General features: G+C 39.4%; 1 protein-coding gene across 2 annotated transcripts; it reads right to left on the reverse strand.

The window, feature by feature from the left end:
- Positions 1–11516, reverse strand: pacsin2 (protein kinase C and casein kinase substrate in neurons 2). 2 transcript variants are annotated; one of them, XM_040035447.1, is made up of 10 exons: positions 11419–11516; positions 11010–11166; positions 10526–10761; positions 8518–8673; positions 8163–8338; positions 7937–8057; positions 6165–6295; positions 3203–3334; positions 1888–2069; positions 1–1742 (listed from the first exon to the last, which is right to left on the reverse strand). In XM_040035447.1, exons 1-10 carry the CDS (start codon positions 11473–11475, stop codon positions 1630–1632), a joined length of 1461 nt encoding a protein of 486 aa, XP_039891381.1. In that variant the 5' UTR covers positions 11476–11516; the 3' UTR covers positions 1–1629. The 2 variants fall into 2 exon arrangements, with proteins under 2 accessions (XP_039891381.1, XP_039891382.1); XM_040035448.1 differs by lacking the exon at positions 3203–3334.
- Positions 11517–18466: the final 6950 nt, after the last annotated feature.

Here is an 18466-nt window from a genome sequence, read left to right on the forward strand (position 1 = left end):
TGCAGTCAAACTTCTTTTAATAAATAAAGTACAATAGTGATCAAATCTGTAACGTTTGTGTTACCTATTGAAACAGACTCAGTTCTGAGTGTCTTTAAATTCATTGAAGTTATTCAGACATTCAGTGAAAATATAAGAAGAAAATCTGTATATTTTCCCAGTAAATTATTTATTGTGATGTGGGACAACAATTACAAACCTTTCTGTGCAAGTATAACTGTCGCTGCATTTTGCTAGCAACACTCAAACATCTTTCCTCACTGATGTACAAAACAAAACTTTTTCCTCCTCTGCTGTAGCCTGAAGGCATCAAAAGTAATAGTTATTTAATTGGTGCACTTATAAATGCTCTTTGTGAACGATGTGCAGCTCATATTTGCAAACTGTGCATTAAGGCTGTGATAGCAATGGCATAGGTCCCAAAGAAAATTAATTTTTCACAAAGCATTTGGTGATCGAAGCAACTCATATGGCCCTCTGAAAGGAAAATATAAATCATATTTACAGATATAGCAGTAACGGTCGATGAACGTTTGCCATAAACATTCAGTTAATGTACAAACTGATTCTCCATCACAACATTTCAGCATCAGAACAACAGAAGCACTTGTGGCATCATAAATTAAGAATTTCCTGCACATCATCCAATCAGAATGTTTGATTTGTTCTAATATTACTGTATATGCAATACAATATTCAATTGTAGTTTTATTGCTAGAACATGAAATCTAAATCAAACAAAATATTCTCCCATAACCTGGCATGTGACAAGAATCGAGAACTGAACTTAGAAGATTCAAGTGAGAAACTTTCAGTGTTGCATGAAAAATATCTACAATCATCAGAAAGGTATGTGAGAAAGGGAGTGGGGTCAGTGGACGCAGTAAAAGTGAACAATCCATGAGTAAAAACAAATACATTCAGCTGCAGTCACTAAAGGAAGTCTACCCATGAATAAAGGTGAACTGAGGACCTTTACCATTCCTTTGAAAAACTAAATAACAACAACCACAACGGTTACAAACTGAATGGGGGGAAAAATCAAAACCCCGAAAGAAATGAGAATATAAACACTAATTTAAAATGAAGTTCATGAATCTCCCAATTCAGGCCAAATAATAAAAAACATCTATGGACTGGATTCTTTCAGGAGAAATGCAAGTACTGGTTATAAAAAAAAGGTTCAATTCCCTTGATGAATTAAAAACAGGCTTTCATATCAAGGCTGTGTTTCGCATGCAAGACTATTTGTAAGATCGTAATCTCAGCGATTTTTTTTTTTTTTTTTTTAAATGATCCAAATTCACACATTTCATTCAGTCTTATCTAATATGTACTTGAATAGCTATTTCTGTAACAGCATAAATGGGATTCTAAGTAACATCTTACACCAACAGCAAGTCGTCTTGGATCTTCCTGAAATCTTCTGGAAACTTGCAGTTAGTTTCCAACAGTGTCCACGGGTAAGAAGTGACTAAAGTGGTCCTCCTAAGCTCTACAAACCCTTCTCTTCTGTCCTCCACCAACTCCAATCCAGTCATCACAAATAGGGAAAGAGGGCTGAAAATAAGAGCCTGTCAAGTTTCATAAAACACATTCTTCACATTTGTTTCCATCTGTGGCGATTCATTACTGGATGTCTTCCACATAGTTAGCAGGATAGAGGCCTGTTTGTCCATCCTTCAGCCTGCCTTTGCACCAGCCCTGATCATCTTCTTCACCTAGTTTGGTAAATTCATCACCTGGAAACGGGGAGAGAGAAATATTAATCAATCTTAATCTACGTACATATACAGAAGTCATTCTAATTTGAAAGTTTAAAAAAGAAAAATAATCTCCTTCATAAATGATTACTTGAGGCCAAACTGACCCCTTTTAGTCATGTACCTGCTTTGAAGCTCAGCTCATCCTGCTCCTGTCCCTCATAGTCGTAGAGAGCTTTGACAGGCACCGATACAACAGGAGAGGCCGGCTCTTCCTCGAATGGATTACCCTCACCATTGGTGGAGAAAGGGTTACCAGCTGTGTCCTCATCCGACCAGTCTGGAGTCTTCTCCGTACTGCTTGCACTGGACAGACAGACCAACCACATAGTAAAAACCTGGTATTTTGCCTCACACGTCAAAGAAAAACCGTCAAGGCAGGTGGAAAGAGTTTGGTTAGGGCAAAAAAAAAAAAAAAAAAAAAAAAAAAAAAAAAAAGGGGGGGGGGGAAAATAAAACAAATACAGTACAGTGGAAACCCAAAAGCATAAAAATGCATCTCCAAATCCAGAAAAAAAAAAAAAAAAAAAAAAAAAAGAAAAAAAACAAAACAAAAACAAACAACTATCCTTTTGGGTCAGTCTAAACAACTGCCAGACTAAAAAGCAAGCATTTGGTTGATGCAGGATAAATGATTTCAAAATTGCTTATATGCCACTGACAACAAGAACTTGAAGTCTATGGAGAGGAGAGAAATAATAGGGGGCAAAGCAAAAAAAAGAAAAAAAAGAAGAAGAAGAAAAAAAAAAAAAGAAGAAGAAAAGAAACCATCAACGTGACATGTAAGAAAAAACAAAAACCAAAGCACAACAAGATGAAGCAAGGCAAATCACAATTGTCAACGCATGATTGGAGTTTGAACTCTGACCAGGAGAGGGAGCCACCTAAACATCAGAAGGGACTTGGCAGGCAAAGCTGAAAAAAACAAAACCAACAAGAATAATTTACAGTCAGACCAGTTTATGGTTTCAAGGCTATTTTTGGATCCCTCCACCCATTAGGTACAACTGTTATTCAAATGAATAAAAGTTGATACACAAAACTTACTCATTTTGTTTTAAAGAGCCTTTAAATTATCAGCTGGCACAAAAAAGAAAAAAAAAAAAAAAAAAAAAAAAAGTCCAATTTCAAATATCCAGATCTGACTGTAAGAGAGAAACAATGCATTTCCACAGCAGAAGCATGCGCCTCCATGCGCATACACTTAACGTTCTGCAAGACATGAAACTGTTAGGGATGAAGAAAAGACACAGGCTTTGTGTGCAATGCCATTCAATGACCATGCAGAGCCACAACATGACACCTGAGGAAGGAGAGAAGAAAAAGTAGTGGGAAGAAACCAAGAAAAGGAAAATGCACGAGACGCGACACCAACGACGCTCCACGTAGCAAAGGTAGAAACAGAAAATGCTGCAGGTGAGCGTTTCCGGTTCACCAACGTTTTTATTTCCTCTTTATTCACAACGGTGTTGTTGACTGTGATCTCCTGCTCCACGGCAGTCTCCCCCACTTCATCGTCATCTTCGTCAAACGGGTTCGTGCCCGCAGGTGCAGCTTTTGGTACAGTCAGGCTGACAACATGGGACACAGTGAGAGATTGTTGACAAGCATGCATACAGAGTCACACTTGGGATTTAAAAAAAAAAAAAAAGAAAAAAAAGAAAAAAAAGAAAGAAAGAAAAAGGTTATGCATAACAGGAAGCAGAAGATTGGATCATCGACCCATTCGATATTTTAGTCCAAAAGGAAACTAAAGGGCTATTGCTGTGATTGACTGACAGCCTATCCATGGTGTACAGAGCTTCTCGCTCAGCGACAGCTGAGATGGGATTTAAGTTCATAAGCATGTAAGAAAATGGTTGGGGAAATGAACATGTGTCCAGTGAGGTAACAACTTGAAGTTCATCAGCACATCACACAAGTTAAAGTTGTCCTATCAGCCTTTCACTAAACCCCTCAACCCAACAGTGAGAATCCAAACAAAACAAAGCTGGTCTTGCACAACATCATGGATTTCCCAGCAGGTTCCAGTAGTGTGCATGTAACTATAATGAGCTCTTACAGTCAGACTCCATAATCTTTTACGCCATTCTTTGATTGAAATGAGTTTAGACATCAGTTTAAGTATCCAACCCCAAACAAGGCCAGGCATAGTCAAAGACCATCTAAGTAAATATTCAAAACTGAGTTAGACAAAAGTCATTGAGCAAAGAGTTGTACAGAAGACTGCGCAAAGTCCCTCCAACAATGTGGGCTTTACTCCATTTTTAAAAAGATGGGAAAATACTGACAGCACTGAAGAAGCAACTTTTTCTGTAAGACTTCCTAGCACTGAATCATGTATTCCGTCAAAAAAAAAAAAAAAAAGATACGCTTGTGCACCTGCTTTTTCAGCAGGGCCGTCTGACAGTTTTCCCGTCATGGGCTACATTTTCTAAAGCCTGATAATAGAGTGTATGAGTCTAGATGAAACACAGGCACGCGCAAAAGGTTATTTTAGAATTAATCAGGTCATAGAATTAGTCAGCTGAAGGTTAGAGATTTCTGCCTCTGTTGCACATTTAGCAACAGCAAGAGAGGTGGGGCTATAACTGTAGGTTTAAGGACAGCTGGAAGACCCAGTAATTTTCATATTTATAAGAGTGACATCAACAAAGCATGAAACTAAAAAGACAGAAAGAGCATTCTAGTGTGACTTGTTTTTCCACTAATAAGTGCTGCATGTCATAATTATCACAAAGCTATCAAAAACATCAGTGAGCCCCTCCCTGAGCCCTTAATTGCCAGCTGTGGGTTGTTTAGGTGTAAAAACCCTGTGAAGTCACATGAGGGTTGTTTACTTCCTATTAATGTGATTGTGTTTCAAGGAGCAAAAAAACCAGAAGAAGGCCTGTATCAGAGGAAACAAGACTCCTACTCCCTGTTTATAGAAACATTTACAGAAGCAGTTATCAGTTGGCCCCAAGTACAGAAATGTGAACGCCTTTGTTTGCGTAGTCATGCTATGCTCTCCGAGTTAAGCCTGTGGCATTATTACAGCAAACACTTCTGCAGTGGGAGTCTGGTACAGTGTAACTTAGCTGACTGAAACCATCCAAAGTTGACCTCATAATCACGAATTAAAAGACTTGACATTGCTCTAAGCAAGCTCTAAGAGTTTTAAAATCTGTTTGATTCATGTCTGACACTTCAAATCAAGGACAAAAGAGAAGAAAAAAAAAAAAAAAAAAAAAACCCAACAACACAGGGAAAGAAAAGACAAGTCTGACACTGACTCAAAAACAAGTTTCACCATTATCCAATTATTCAAGTTGTGACTACAGATAGGGATCAGACTTGAAACAAGCACCCATACTCACTGATGTTCAAAAAGAACCAACAATAAGCAGCATATATGGGGGAGTGGCAGCAAGTGCAATGGTAGTGGTCAGAGGCCAAATACTTTCCATGCTTGGCATTCCCTCAATCAGCTCCTCTACACCCTCCTCCACAAGTTTTAAATGCACACATCTTCCTGCTTGTTAAGAGCAAACAGCAGGTGTTTGCACATTAAATTGAGAGATTACAAAGCTACAAAGGAATGTGAAGAGTTGAGGCCTCCCAAAACCCACAGGCCCATAAAAACCAATCACACACACACACACACACACACACACACACAAATCATTTAACCAAGTTTTTATAGAGCGTATCTAAATTAGTCTTTTGTCATCATTTCCATGACTTGTCAAGTCCACAGTACTGTTGCCACGACAGTTAACAGATGCCTGGGGACAACTACATTCCCATCTTATCGCTTTAGAAAGACTCCTTCATGTTATTAAAAACCGCCAGACATTTAACTTTGATAGAAGCCTTAAATCCCTTATGTATTTTATTAGATCAATGGAGGATTAACTCACTCACCATAAACTGAAAGAGGGTTTGTGTCGATATTTTGCTTAAATCTTAAAATGAGTCTGTTAATTACAGTATTAGTTGACATAACATCTTAGCCCACTTGCTTTAAGTACAGATGTCCGACTAATCGGCCCTTTTTTCAACTTGTCACTACCAATATGAATGCCTATAAAGCATGTGCGTGGGTTGTATTTTCACAGTACTTTTGGCATGCTTTCAGCTATGCACCAGCAGACTTCAGTCTCTTGACGATAACTTTATCCCAACAATCTGTATCAAAATGTTTACTGTTGCCATGGGGACGGCTGCACAACTGAACATCATTCCTGGAGCTTCCCTCATGCAAAGTTTACAGCCATTCCTTAAGAGTAGGATGCCATGCACAGGGTGCAGCAGCTTCCTTGATGTGGTGAGTTTGGATAGATGTGTGTATTAAAACAGATGTTCTATTCTCTGCATGTTTGACAAAGACAGTGAACCAATGAGTTATCAGACATCTACCTGTTGCTGGTTTTGGCAGGCTGAACAGGCTGGTCTGACCCAGCTGGACTGATGCCCGTCAATGTGATGCCCTCTGATGGCTTCTTCTTTTCTCGTCTAGTCAAGGTTCGGTTGAGGTCTACGGACCATTCCTGTTACACATTAAAAAAAAATTACCTATTAAAAATTAACCGTACAACTGTGCCAAACTTAGCCAAGTGAAAAGCGTGAATCAACAAGCCCATCAGCTAGTACAGGGAGAACATAAGCACAGCATCTTAAACACACACAGCCCCAGAGTCCCTGATCAGTTCAGCGTTTCTCAAGCTGATCCACTAATTCTCAATTTTAAAACTGTGCATACATGTCTGTTTATATTGGAGTGTGTAAAGGATATACAGACATATGCAGCATCCATATCCCATTGAAAGAGAAACAGCACCAACAAATTTTCCCCCTCAACCAAAGAGGAAGGTTATTACATAATTTTATTCTTCCTTAGATGGATGCAAGCATAACCTCAGAGCTCCAATTGTTTCTCTGACCCCTCTGATTTATAACTTAAGACCAAAGTCTTCCATGACACAGTATCATGTGACACTGCAGAGTCCACATGAACTGCAGGAATGCCTCAGAGGCTGAAATGACGGGTCAGAGTCCAAAAGTTAGAAAGACGAAAGATAAATTACAGCAATTCTGATATCGAGGAAAAGTAAACGTCAGGAAGCTTGAACCTTTGACTGGCACTGATAGTATTCATATATTGTCTGCATATACCACATGAAGTTTTGTCTCAGTTAAGTTTCACTAAGGCAACTTGAGTCAAAGGCACACACAGAATGAGAGAGGGTTAGTGGGAATAAATCATCTCCCCGTGGCTGCTGTGAGAAAATAGCCCTCTCATGCAGAACTCACTACAATGGACCATCTCTTAGAGGGACGATGACGAGACCATTCCAAATTCTGTCAAATATGCGGAAAGGAAAGCAGGGGTACAACAGGTTTAATGCAGATAACACTATGTAATCCTAAACCATGTTGCTGAAACAGTTGCACAAACAAAAAAAAGATCTCCATCTTGCAGGGAAATGAAGACACAGTGATGTTTTATTCAGTTTACTTAAATGTGCCATGGATAGCAGTTCTCAGTTGTGTAGAATTTAATCTAAGGGGAGATATATTCCTCTTTAACCCCCCCCCCCCCAAAAAAAAACAAAAAAAAAAAACAACCTAAACTTCCAAAAATAAGCACTATTCAGGCAGAAAAAGTGGAAGAAGTTGGCTCACGGGAACAACTATGCCTGCAAGAGTATTCAAAAACACTATAAATTGTATCAGTGGAAGCGCATGCAGCTTTACGCGCAGACAGATCTACTTCTACCTCTGGTGTCTCAATGCCAATAGTGACAGAAGGCTATAACTCCTGCTTGGGCCAAATGCTTTACTTCCCTTGAAACTTTTTCATTCAGATGTTTTCCCCATTTCTGACCTGTGGTGCTTACAGCTGCACCTCAAGAGTACCCGCAGCTCTTAAGATACGCTTCCTAAAGTACTTTAATTCATTCTTAAATTACCCTACTGAATAATATATAACAGCTATTAGTGTATATCATCATCTCATCAAGTCTGCAACAACAACAACCCACTCTTCAGAGTGACAGGAGTCAAACACAGCGTCCGGTTCGGATGTAAAAAACTATTTGGAAACCTCTAGCCATTGCTCTCAGAGCTCAACCCTTCCCCTAGCCGATTTACACTCATGCATTAAATACGTGTGGTCTTTAGTACATTACCTCAAACTGGGGCCAGTTCATTGCCATTCCAGGACCATGATTGGACCGGAACCATTTTAGGTCCTCTTCAGGATCGGTGCCAGAGATTGTGTCTTCCAGTGTGTGGTAAACTCCCTGATATCTACAATGACAGAGGGCAAGGGATACACTTTAAGCGCAACTATTCAAAGCTGCAACTTCTCCCACATCTGTGTCTTTCTGAAAGGGATGTTATGTCATTTCTGACCTGTGATTGGTTGAGAGGTCCAGGTGCTGCTTAACCTCCAGCAGCACCTCTTTGAAAAATTGAATGCGCTTGTCTTCAAACTGCTGGCACTGCTCAAACACTTGCTCCATGTTTTCCATGTACTGAGGGGTCAATTTGTTCAGCTCCTCGATGGATTTCTCATAACGTTCTTTAGTCTGAAAGGTAAGAAGGGAAGGAATGATAAATCACATTTAACAAACAAAAACCCCCAAAACAAACAAAAACTCACGCAGATTCCCACATTCAGCTAAGAAGGGGGGGGGGGCGGCGACAAAACAAAATGTCTTCCCAGTTACAAGCCTCCCTCTTCGTCTCTTGCCACAGGAAACTGTACCTTCTGGACCTCTTGCTGACACTTTTCCACCTTTTCCTGGAGTTTCTTTTGGGCTTCAGGGTTATTGTTGCTCTCGAGTTTGCTGTTAGTCTCCCTGCTGGCTGCAAGCTTCTCTTCTTTACAAGCAGTGTGGTAGGCCTTCTTCAAAGTCTCTACCTGCAGGTTTGATGGTTAAAGTAAAATTAAGCAAATGACACAAGTTGTGTGTAACCAGGTAACTTGAAACAGTGTGAGGAAGTGTGGAAAGAGTTGTTAACACTGGTATCTGAAGATATAACCACCTCTTTACCCAGCCTTAACTTATGTGAAAACTTTCAGTGAAGTATGTAAGCAAACAACATTTGTTATGCTTTCCAAAATGTTCAAGTGGCTGCCTTCACATTTATGTGAAACTGATGACCGCACTTGTTCACCGAAAAAGCAGAACTTTTAAATGTCATTTGGAATCATTACGCTAGATGGCTCAAAACAACAAGAGCCAGCCCTGATTTTTAAATTATAACAGACATTTGTGTGTTTTCCCTTTTCTGAATAGAAAAAAAAAAAAAAAATTTAATGTCCACAAAAACAAAACAAGAAGGCTCGGGCCTATGAATAAAATACTTCATAGTCAGTTTAGAAGGCAGGTCCGATACTGACACACTACCCACTTCCCCCATGTCAGCTAGCCAGTTAATTACCCTCATTTTCTCTCTGCCATTCATCGCTTGTCCTTGCCCATCTGGTCAATCAATAAATCTCCATCACAAAACAGTTTTGCTCAATGACAGGCCAGGATGTCACCATCCCCTGTGACATCATACTCACAGGAAGTAGTGGGAGCCTGAAGGTTGCAACATGCCCGGTCATAAATATGCCCAGGAAGAAGGGGGGGGGGGGGGGGGTAGGTTCCAACAAGTAAACAGGCTAAAATAAAAGTAGCAGTAGGAAATACATAGACCTCATTTTCAACCAAAGGAGTCTCCCTCTGTGCCCTCACCATTTCCTTTCCTATGCCTGGCAATAACCTTCAAAATCAACACTAACCAGATACAACTGTGCTTGTGCTCTGGTGTTGTTTAAGACATTGTTTGCTCTTCTTTCCATGACTACCACTGAGTCAGTAAAATGTATTCATGAGAACTGAGGGGTAAAATTTATAGCTGTGATCAGCAAGATGATAAATGACTTCCTTGCTTTAGATAAGATGGCAAAACTGGAAAGCTTGCTAAGCACCAAACAGTTTATTAACATGTGCTAACTGTATCAGAATTGTGCAGCCAAATTCCTGAAGCAGACAGGATTTTATCAACTGAATTTTAAGACAACAAAATCCACCGAGTGCATTTCATTTTTGACCCACAGACCATAGAAAGTGAATGACATTAACAAATTAAAGTGAAAATGAGCAAAATAATAGCCATCACTTTAAGTTGAGAAATTTTACTCTGCCCTATCCAACTTCAAAGAAGCATAATTGAAGAAACTACCAGAGGGATACTGCTGAATGCCATACGAGTCATAAGAAAGACTGTCCTTCCTCAGCAACAAAGGTGTGTTAACACCCTGTTTTTTGATCATCTGACATGCAACCATGGTTGCATATAAAAACCAAAAAGTTAAAAATGAACTTCACAAGAGAAATGACGTTCTCTGACTGCTGAGATCATCTTGTGATAAATATAGCAGTTTTTAAAATTGAGTAATTAAGTACTTCCACCTCTTGAGCTAGTCACCCTTAAAATTTCCTTTTTGTGACATTCCTTGTTTGGTAGCTTGTTAGCCTGTCTTTTCAGGCTACAGACCATACAACCAGAGGATGAAATTTAAAATGAGAACAAAGTGATGTGTGTACCAGACTAAAATTTGTAAAGCCCAATTTTGATTTGCAATCCTCAAATGTGAAGCCTGACCTAAATGTTTAGTTCTAGAGTAAAGCTGACGCTGCTCATGATTTATTAAAGCTAAACTACACTTTTCCTAACTCACATCAAATGTCCTGAGCTCATGAGAAGTTTGAAAGTCACACCTCTTTGAGTTTCTTGGCCCAGGGTTTTTGAGCCTTGCGGAAGCCATCTTCAGTCTCTTTAGTCTCTTTGAAGCCACCGATCATCTGTTTGTGGAAGGACTCTCTCTGCCAGTTCTTCAGCTTCTCATAGTCTTCTCCCATCAATGCTGCTTTCACCTCCATGTGAAGCTCGCTCACCTTCTCTGCCTCAGTACACAGAGCAGCCCACGCTCGCTCCAGCGTGCCATATTGAGGTCCTGACGGCAGAGTTATTGAGAAAATTCACGCTTCGATTCAACTTGAGCTCAAATTTCCCATTGTTGATGATGAATCAGCACATTGTTCTGAGTGATAAATATATTAGAAAGATTAAGATGCTACAATAATTATAATTTATTGTAGGTTTTTCACCCAAAGAGCCTTAAGGCAACTGAACCGGCACAGTATAAACTACACTCAATTTACTTAAGACAAAGCAAAATCGTTATGTACAATTTAATCTTACCTTTCTCTACAAGTTGCCGCCAGCGTTTCCCCCATTCTGTGAGCTGCTGTGCGTAGGCCTTTTCAATACGCGCCCGCTCATGAATGCAGTTCATGAGATCTGTGCAGAGCCGACTACCATCGTCTACCCGTTTCACGGTGCGCTTGTAGTTTCCAACCTGCAAACCAGAAAATAAAAACTTGATGGATATTCAGAAAGGAAAAAACCTACACAAACTACAGTGCTTGTTTTCTATTAAAGGGCTTTCTTTTGGAGAGCAGTTACACCCCTCCCAAGAATGATTTAGAGCATAATTATATTATAATTGATCCTCAATCATTTGCTTGACTTGAGCCATTTTTTTTTTTTTTAAAGTGTAAATAACCAAGTTACAAACTGTAGAACAGAGGAAAGATTTAATGCATCTCACCTCCCAGAAGCTGTCACTGGAGACATCAATCATGGAGTCATCATAGGTGCCTGACATGGCTGCTGCCCAAAGCTACACTTAGTGTGTGGGTCCTAGAGAAAACGCATGCAAAAATTAAAAGTCAGAATATCCATGTTATGAGCACAAACCACACTCCATTTAAAAAGGTCCAAGGCTTTTTACAATTAGTGTAGTTCACATGTTATTACAGTAACTTTCTCTTTCACAAATGTGTGGGGGGGAGACAAGCTGATGTTCATAAACAAAAAGGAGGAAGGGAAACATTTTAAACACTCAAATTTGTCTTCCCTCCATGCATTACAAAACCACCAAGAAAACAGCATTTAGTCAACATCACTGTTCTGTCACAAAATTCCACAGAGACTACAGCTGTGTTCAGACGCAGATAAGATGGTGAAAGATAAAAGGTTCAGAAGAGCAGTTCAGACAGATGCAGTGTGTGATCTGGTTCGATAATCTTGGCCAGCAGGTGGGTCCCCCACGCCCCCACCAGCACATATGACAAGTTGAAACCACAGCGGCTACTCACAGAACACTGAGTCTCTATTATCGCAGAAAGAGAAACCATCAAGAGGCGCACAGCGGGCAGCTTCCGTTTCCTCCAGACTAGTACGACAGTCTTTGCTCTGTTACTCCTTGAGTCCTCGCATCCAGCATTTCAAACTCAAAAGCCTCAAAACACAGGCAGTTTATTCTTCCCTTCACTCCTCTCTGCTAAATTTCTCACTCCTCTCCTTCCTCTCATCCTCATCAGCTTGGAGGCCCTTTTCATTCTAGTATCTCATATACATTTTCAGATCAGAGTTAAATCTAACCGATGTCAGCTGACAGTTTGCAAGTATCAACAGGATGCAAATGCTTCTCAAATGGGCACTTCAAAGTGTATTTGAACTTTCACCCAGCAAAGTCTGTGCTCAGCTGCACTTAGAGCAGAAGTAATTTGAAGTTTTTAATAATGCTCAGATGCTGAGGTAGTAAAGTCAAATGTGGCTTCAATAAAAACATAGCAAATTAAAGCATTCATGTTCTACCTCTATTTTTTTTTTTTAAGATCTGTAACTTAAAAAACAAACAAAAAACTACACACTTTTAGATGCAGTCACACCCACAGTGAGTTTAGCAGTTTTATCAAAGTCTTGTAAAACTCCTCCAGTAGTCACTTTTACTTAAAAAAAAAAAAAAAAAAAAAAAAAAACAAAAAAAAAAACAAAAAAAAAACATCAACTTATAAATCTAACAATTCTCACCCCCAATTGAGAGCTGTCCACTTCCGACTGGATCACACAAGATTCAGTTTAGTGCCAAGTATGAACACACTGGGCCCCTTTCAGCTGTGCGAGACAGTGAGAAGATGAGGCCCACTGCTCTGTGGGTCTGTTCATCAATGGTCAGTGGCCCATGGCCTCCAGGGCAGGACTTGGACAGAGGGTAGTATTGTGGTGTCCACAGGCCAGGGAGGCAAATGAACAATTTTCTCTTAAACTGTGAAGTTATGTCAGTCTAACAGCCAATACACACACTCAGAAGAAACTATGCAACAAACAGATGGTGTGCCACCATTTCTATACATTTTTTCTTTTTAAGAAAGGGGGAAAAAAAAAAAAAAAAAAAAAAAAAAAAAAAAAAAAAAAAAAAAAAAGAGGTGAACTTTAATTTTCTCATAAATGACAGCTTTAATAAGCTGTAGTTGTGGAGCATTTTGTCTGCATCAAAAAGTTAGTCCAGTTATAACACCATTCCTGACTCAGTTTGTTGTTAAACGGGTTACTTCTCTAAATAAGAGCACCATTTCAATTTCATTATTTGTGCATGTAAGCTACACACTATATAGAGAATCAGAGAAAACAAAAATACTGAGTTAAAAATGAGCAAAATGGGTCCCTTTTAAGTTAACAAACACCACACACCCTGTTCAGTCATCATACACTTTTGAACCAATGATGGGTGGAGAAGGGGAAGTAACCTTGAGCTCTAACTTGACTGATTAGACGTGACCGTATAGTGCAAAATTCACAATTTTCTTTGTAGACCATCCTTCATAAGCAATCATGTAAGAGGTATAGATGATCAAAATCTCAAAAGAGACAAGCCAGAAGAGTGTAAATGATGAGCATGTGATCATTAAACTTCAAACAGATACCTCTTCATAACAAAATTAATTAGAGCCAATTTCCAAGAATTAAGGGGCATGTGCAATCCTGTTGTCCTATCCCTCCTACCAGCCGTTTCAAACAGTGGACTACACAACACAAGCTACTTGTGTGGGTGACAGGAAGAGAAAAAAAAACAAAAACGCCCAAACAAAAACAAAGGTGATGTCACAGGGGCAAGGATATTTGAAACCAGCAAGAAAATTCAACAGAAACCTCCAATAACATCATAATGACCTAATATGAGTAAACCAATAACAACCGTAGTAATACACATACACATTTCTGTTTTGCTACTCATGGGAGGGGATGAAACTGAGAATATGACTTTGCCTTTACAAGATACATAAACATCAACATTTTGAGATGTGTTCATGTGCTTGGGGATATGAAAACTCAGTTTAAACTACATACTTATATTCTCAGGATACAAATATGTTTGAGCAGGTGATTGTTCTAGTAGCTACATTCAAAATAAACAAGGATGAGTAGGACAATCTGTTACACACTTAAAAGAAACTTAAATCGCCACAAAGACTGAATTCCTATATAGGAAAACCTCTGCACACCCTTGGCTCTGAAGGACATTGTGTGGACTGTGCTAAACAATTGAACACAGCTTGAGCCAGAACTGTAAACAATGGTGTTGACTAAGCTGGGGTCTGAAGTCCACTCAGTCTGTCACTGTAGGAGAACGCTGGAAATTTCAACACTATGCTGCTATGCCCAAGCGAAAAAAAACCCAAAAAACCCCCCAAAAAAAAAAAACCCAAAAAAAAAAAAAAAAACCAAACACTTAAATATGCGGAAACTAAAGTCGAGAGTGTTTATCGTTTAAATTTGAATTGAATAAAAAATGACAAGTGTCTTTTTAAATGTATGATTTAATCAAGACTATAGACTGCCTTAGATTACAGGCTTAGAAATTGCATAATCACTGAAGTCTGATAAGTGTATGTACTAACCACAGTGGAATTTAATTGCTGACAATAGCCTTAAGATAGAAGTGAACAAATACATTCCTCAGTGCCTGACTGAGCCATGGCATGTTAAGTAAATTCCCACACTGTCACTACTCGAACCCATTTTGCAAAAAACACACCAAAGAGCTGTTCTACGAATTGAGTTCAACACAGCCAGGCTTTCTTCGAGTTAGCTGGACTGACAAAACCCCAAACAGATAACAGTATCTTGATAGTGGTTATCAACTTTCTTTGCCAGCCCTGGCTCTCCAAGTGCCCACATGAAAGGGTGAATTTGACACATCATTTCCCTTTTTTGCCACATCAAAGACTCAAGTTCTACACTGAACGATACTGCATACTTCCAAAGAAAGGGGCAAATATACCAACACAAAAGATGCTGCATAAAATCAAGAATCTTTGAATGAAAAAAATAAAAAAAATAAAAAATCCCAGCATCGTTTTTCCAGGTTCAAAGAACTCTCTGGTGCGTGTTTATGTACACAAGTAGATAACTAGGGCAATAAGTCTTTAACTTTAATTGAAATCTATGCATTGTCTTTTTTGGGCTATTTGTTAAAGAAAATTTATTTTATGCTTGAGTAAAGGAAGTCCCATCATAATGAAAATATAATCCTATTGATTTAATTTTGCTTTCAGGAAAGACCAAAACCTTGCTTGAGGATGCATTGGGAGGGTTTGGTACCAACAGTTCTGTATGCAAGAAAAACCAGGCCAATGTGATGCACAGTTTGCACTATGATAACTTTACAACAGATTCCTTTGGTGCTACAGTTTTGCAGGCTGGAGATCTTATATTAATAATCATAATTCTATAATAAGCTGAATGTTACTGAAGTGTGAGTCAGATAAAGTGGAAATTACAGCAGACTTTACACTGGAAAAGGTTATGTGGTCAGCATAGGTTGCTATGGCGCTCTTCCCAGGTTAAAACAGAACCACCTTCATTACACTGAAAGACTTGACATAACTCGCTAACCCATTAATCTTGCTTTGTAATACACTTGTCAGGCTGTCTGTTTGGAAAGTAGTATTAGTGGTTTCTTTTGTGAATGGTTTAAAAAGAAGACTCCGAATAGGGTGAGCACAGCCTGATGAGGCATAGTTTACCTCTGCTTAAGTGTTGAAACAAACAGTAAAACAGGACAGGTTGAGCATATGATGTTATTGAAAAATAATAATAACAATAATAAAATCATCTTCCTTAAAATCATATTGTTTTAAATAGATATGATTAGTATAAAGCAAGCGCAAGTCTGTTCAATACTCTTATATGAATGACATTAACTTCTAAAACAGTTTACTGTTATTTTAGCTGCTGTTGTAACAGTTCTAAGGTTGTAAAGGTTCAAGGATGTATTCACAGACCACCACATATCTTTTAGGCATATATGTATAATTATTAGGAGGAGGAAGAAGAAGAGGAAGAAGAAGGGGGGGGAAGAAAAAAAAAAGACTCGTCTATCACTGTGTTCAACATTTTTAGTCTTTATTATAGCTGGATTTGCTTTCCTTCATGGGGCTTTCCATGATAATCTCATTAGTTTCCAGCTGTGCCAATTTATAATTTCTCCTCATTGGGCATAACAAAATGTCAAAATATGACATTTTGTCATTATGTAGGACACAGGGATAACTGATAAATGCTGTGCATTCCCTCAAAAACAGGACATCGACCAGTGCTGATGAATGGCAAAAGATGACCATTTTATTAAAAGCACATGAACACTTACTGTAGTATGCTGGCAAGAAGTGAGAAAGCCTGAGTCACGTCTGTAAAAAAGACACGAGCTCCCAGTGACTTCTGCAAATGGTGGGAAAGACTGCTAAGCAAAACACACCCTTTACCAAGGGCATATTCCTTTCCATAAGCTACCAACAGACAGACTTCTCATTGCATGTTTATGTTCCTCAGAGTGCCCTGCAGACTGTCACAGATAGTAATGAATGAAGCAGAAAAGCAGGAAACAACAGGACGTACGCACCACAGAAATGAGCACATATATACAGCCGACAGGCACACACATGCCTAAAGCAGTCTTTATATCAGTGGTTGAGAAACATAATCAGAACACCAGATGATGCAAAGCAAGTGGTTTGATGAGGATTTGTGATACGATGGCCATTTTCAGTAAAACAACATTTAATAGTGAAACACAGATATTGCTCCATTCATGTGACACAATCTCATTCTGCCTCCATCTAAATGCATTCAGTAATTGGAGGTATCCTGAGGGCTTCTGTGTCAGTTTTTGTTGCCTGACAAATACATGTTAGTCTGGATATCTGCCAGTATAAGCAAGAACCCACAACTTATAAAATGAAATGAAAAGGCACATCTGCATTTGCTATATTTTTTCCTCAGATTATAAGATTTGCAAGAATTTTTGAATGGGCCACTAATGACTCCAGGATTGATAGATATTTAACTGCCTGCAAACTGGGCTGCCACGATTAGTCGACTAATCACGATTACGTTGACTATCAAAATTGTCGACAACAAATGTAATAGTCGGTGCGTCGTTTAAAGCCTTGTAAGATCCTAAAAGCACGGTGGCACGGTGGTTAGCACTGTTGCTGCACAGCAAGAAGGTCCTGAGTTCAATTCCACCATCAGGCCGGGGTCTTTCTGTGTGGAGTTTGCATGTTCTCCCCGTGTTTGCGTGGGTTCCCTCCGGGTACTCTGGCTTCCTCCCACCGTCCAAAGACATGCAGCTTGTGGGGATAGGTTAATTGGATAATCTAAAGTGCCACTAGGTGTGAATGTGCGAGTGAATGTGAGTGTGAATGGTTGTCTGTCCTTGTGTGTTAGCCCTGCGACAGACTGGCGACCTGTCCAGAGTGTACCCCGCCTCTCGCCCTATGACAGCTGGGATAGGCTCCAGCGCCCCCTGCGACCCTGAAAAGGATAAGCGGAAGCGAATGGATGGATGGAAGATCCTAAAAGACGCAGGAGTTAGTAGGATTTAAGAGTGTAATAACGGACTGAAACAGAAGATGGTAGCATTGCATGTACAAGGATGCCAGCTGCCGTTAAACCCTGAAGTAGAAGAAGCAACTCCGGTTTCGTAGCTGTGTCCAAATTCAGGCCGCATCCTTTGGAGGCCGATTACGTTACAGCAGCGTGACGAAGGCTTTCCAAATTCGAAGACTCCTCCAAATGCGGTCGACAAATGCGTTCATTTCCCCAGCGTAGCTCAACCCCCAACCCATCCCAGGATTCATAGCGCGGCCCAGCTCAGTTTCCAACAATGGCGGCAGCTACTTAGTTCTAATATTACTTTTTCTGGGTCACAAAATAAACTTTTAAGATGTTTTCAGGCGAGAATGTAGCTGTGCAAATATCTGATCGGTTTATCAAGACATCACATATTTGCAAAAATGCTCTGACGTTTTCGGAGACATCTGTTACCCACCAGCTGGCTAGCTAGCCGGGGTTTATTAAACTCCACTGAGACAATCTGCAAATTTTATTAAAAGTTTAATAAACTATCATCTTGTCTTTATTTTTAGTTTGCACATACCTTAAACACTTCAAGCTGTAAGCTAATGATAGTTATACAAATCCAGACGCATGCTGGTGCAATAAGCTGTATGTTTTACGTCCAATGGATGCATGATCTGATTAGTCGACTAGTCGCAAAAAATAAATCGGTGACTAGTCGACTATCAAAATAATCGTTTGTGGCAGCCTTACTGCAAACCATAAGAGGTAAAAGAACCAGGAAATTGATTAGTTGTGAAGCTATGATACTTTTTTTATGTGGAGGGTAGACTAAATGTTTGAGCAACTTTAACCATTTTCATACATGACATACACAAAACAATGCAAAAAATGAAATATGTGCTGAAAGCTAATCACATGGAAGTTACTTACCAGAGCAAGGGTGATTT

The sequence above is a fragment of the Simochromis diagramma genome, unplaced genomic scaffold, assembly GCF_900408965.1.
Source record: "Simochromis diagramma unplaced genomic scaffold, fSimDia1.1 OVJJ01000816.1, whole genome shotgun sequence".
NCBI lineage: Eukaryota > Metazoa > Chordata > Actinopteri > Cichliformes > Cichlidae > Simochromis > Simochromis diagramma.

What these genes read in the sequence shown, in the direction of transcription:
- pacsin2 (XM_040035447.1), bottom strand. Translation starts at nt 11,475, where the DNA reads ATGTCAGGCACCTATGATGACTCCATGATTGATGTCTCCAGTGACAGC. An exon ending in GTCAGCAAGAGGTCCAGAAG is followed by an intron (nt 8,339 to 8,517) that starts GTACAGTTTCCT and finishes CTTACCTTTCAG; the next exon opens with ACTAAAGAACGTTATGAGAA. An exon ending in AATAAAGAGGAAATAAAAAC is followed by an intron (nt 2,070 to 3,202) that starts GTTGGTGAACCG and finishes CTGTCTGTCCAG; the next exon opens with TGCAAGCAGTACGGAGAAGA.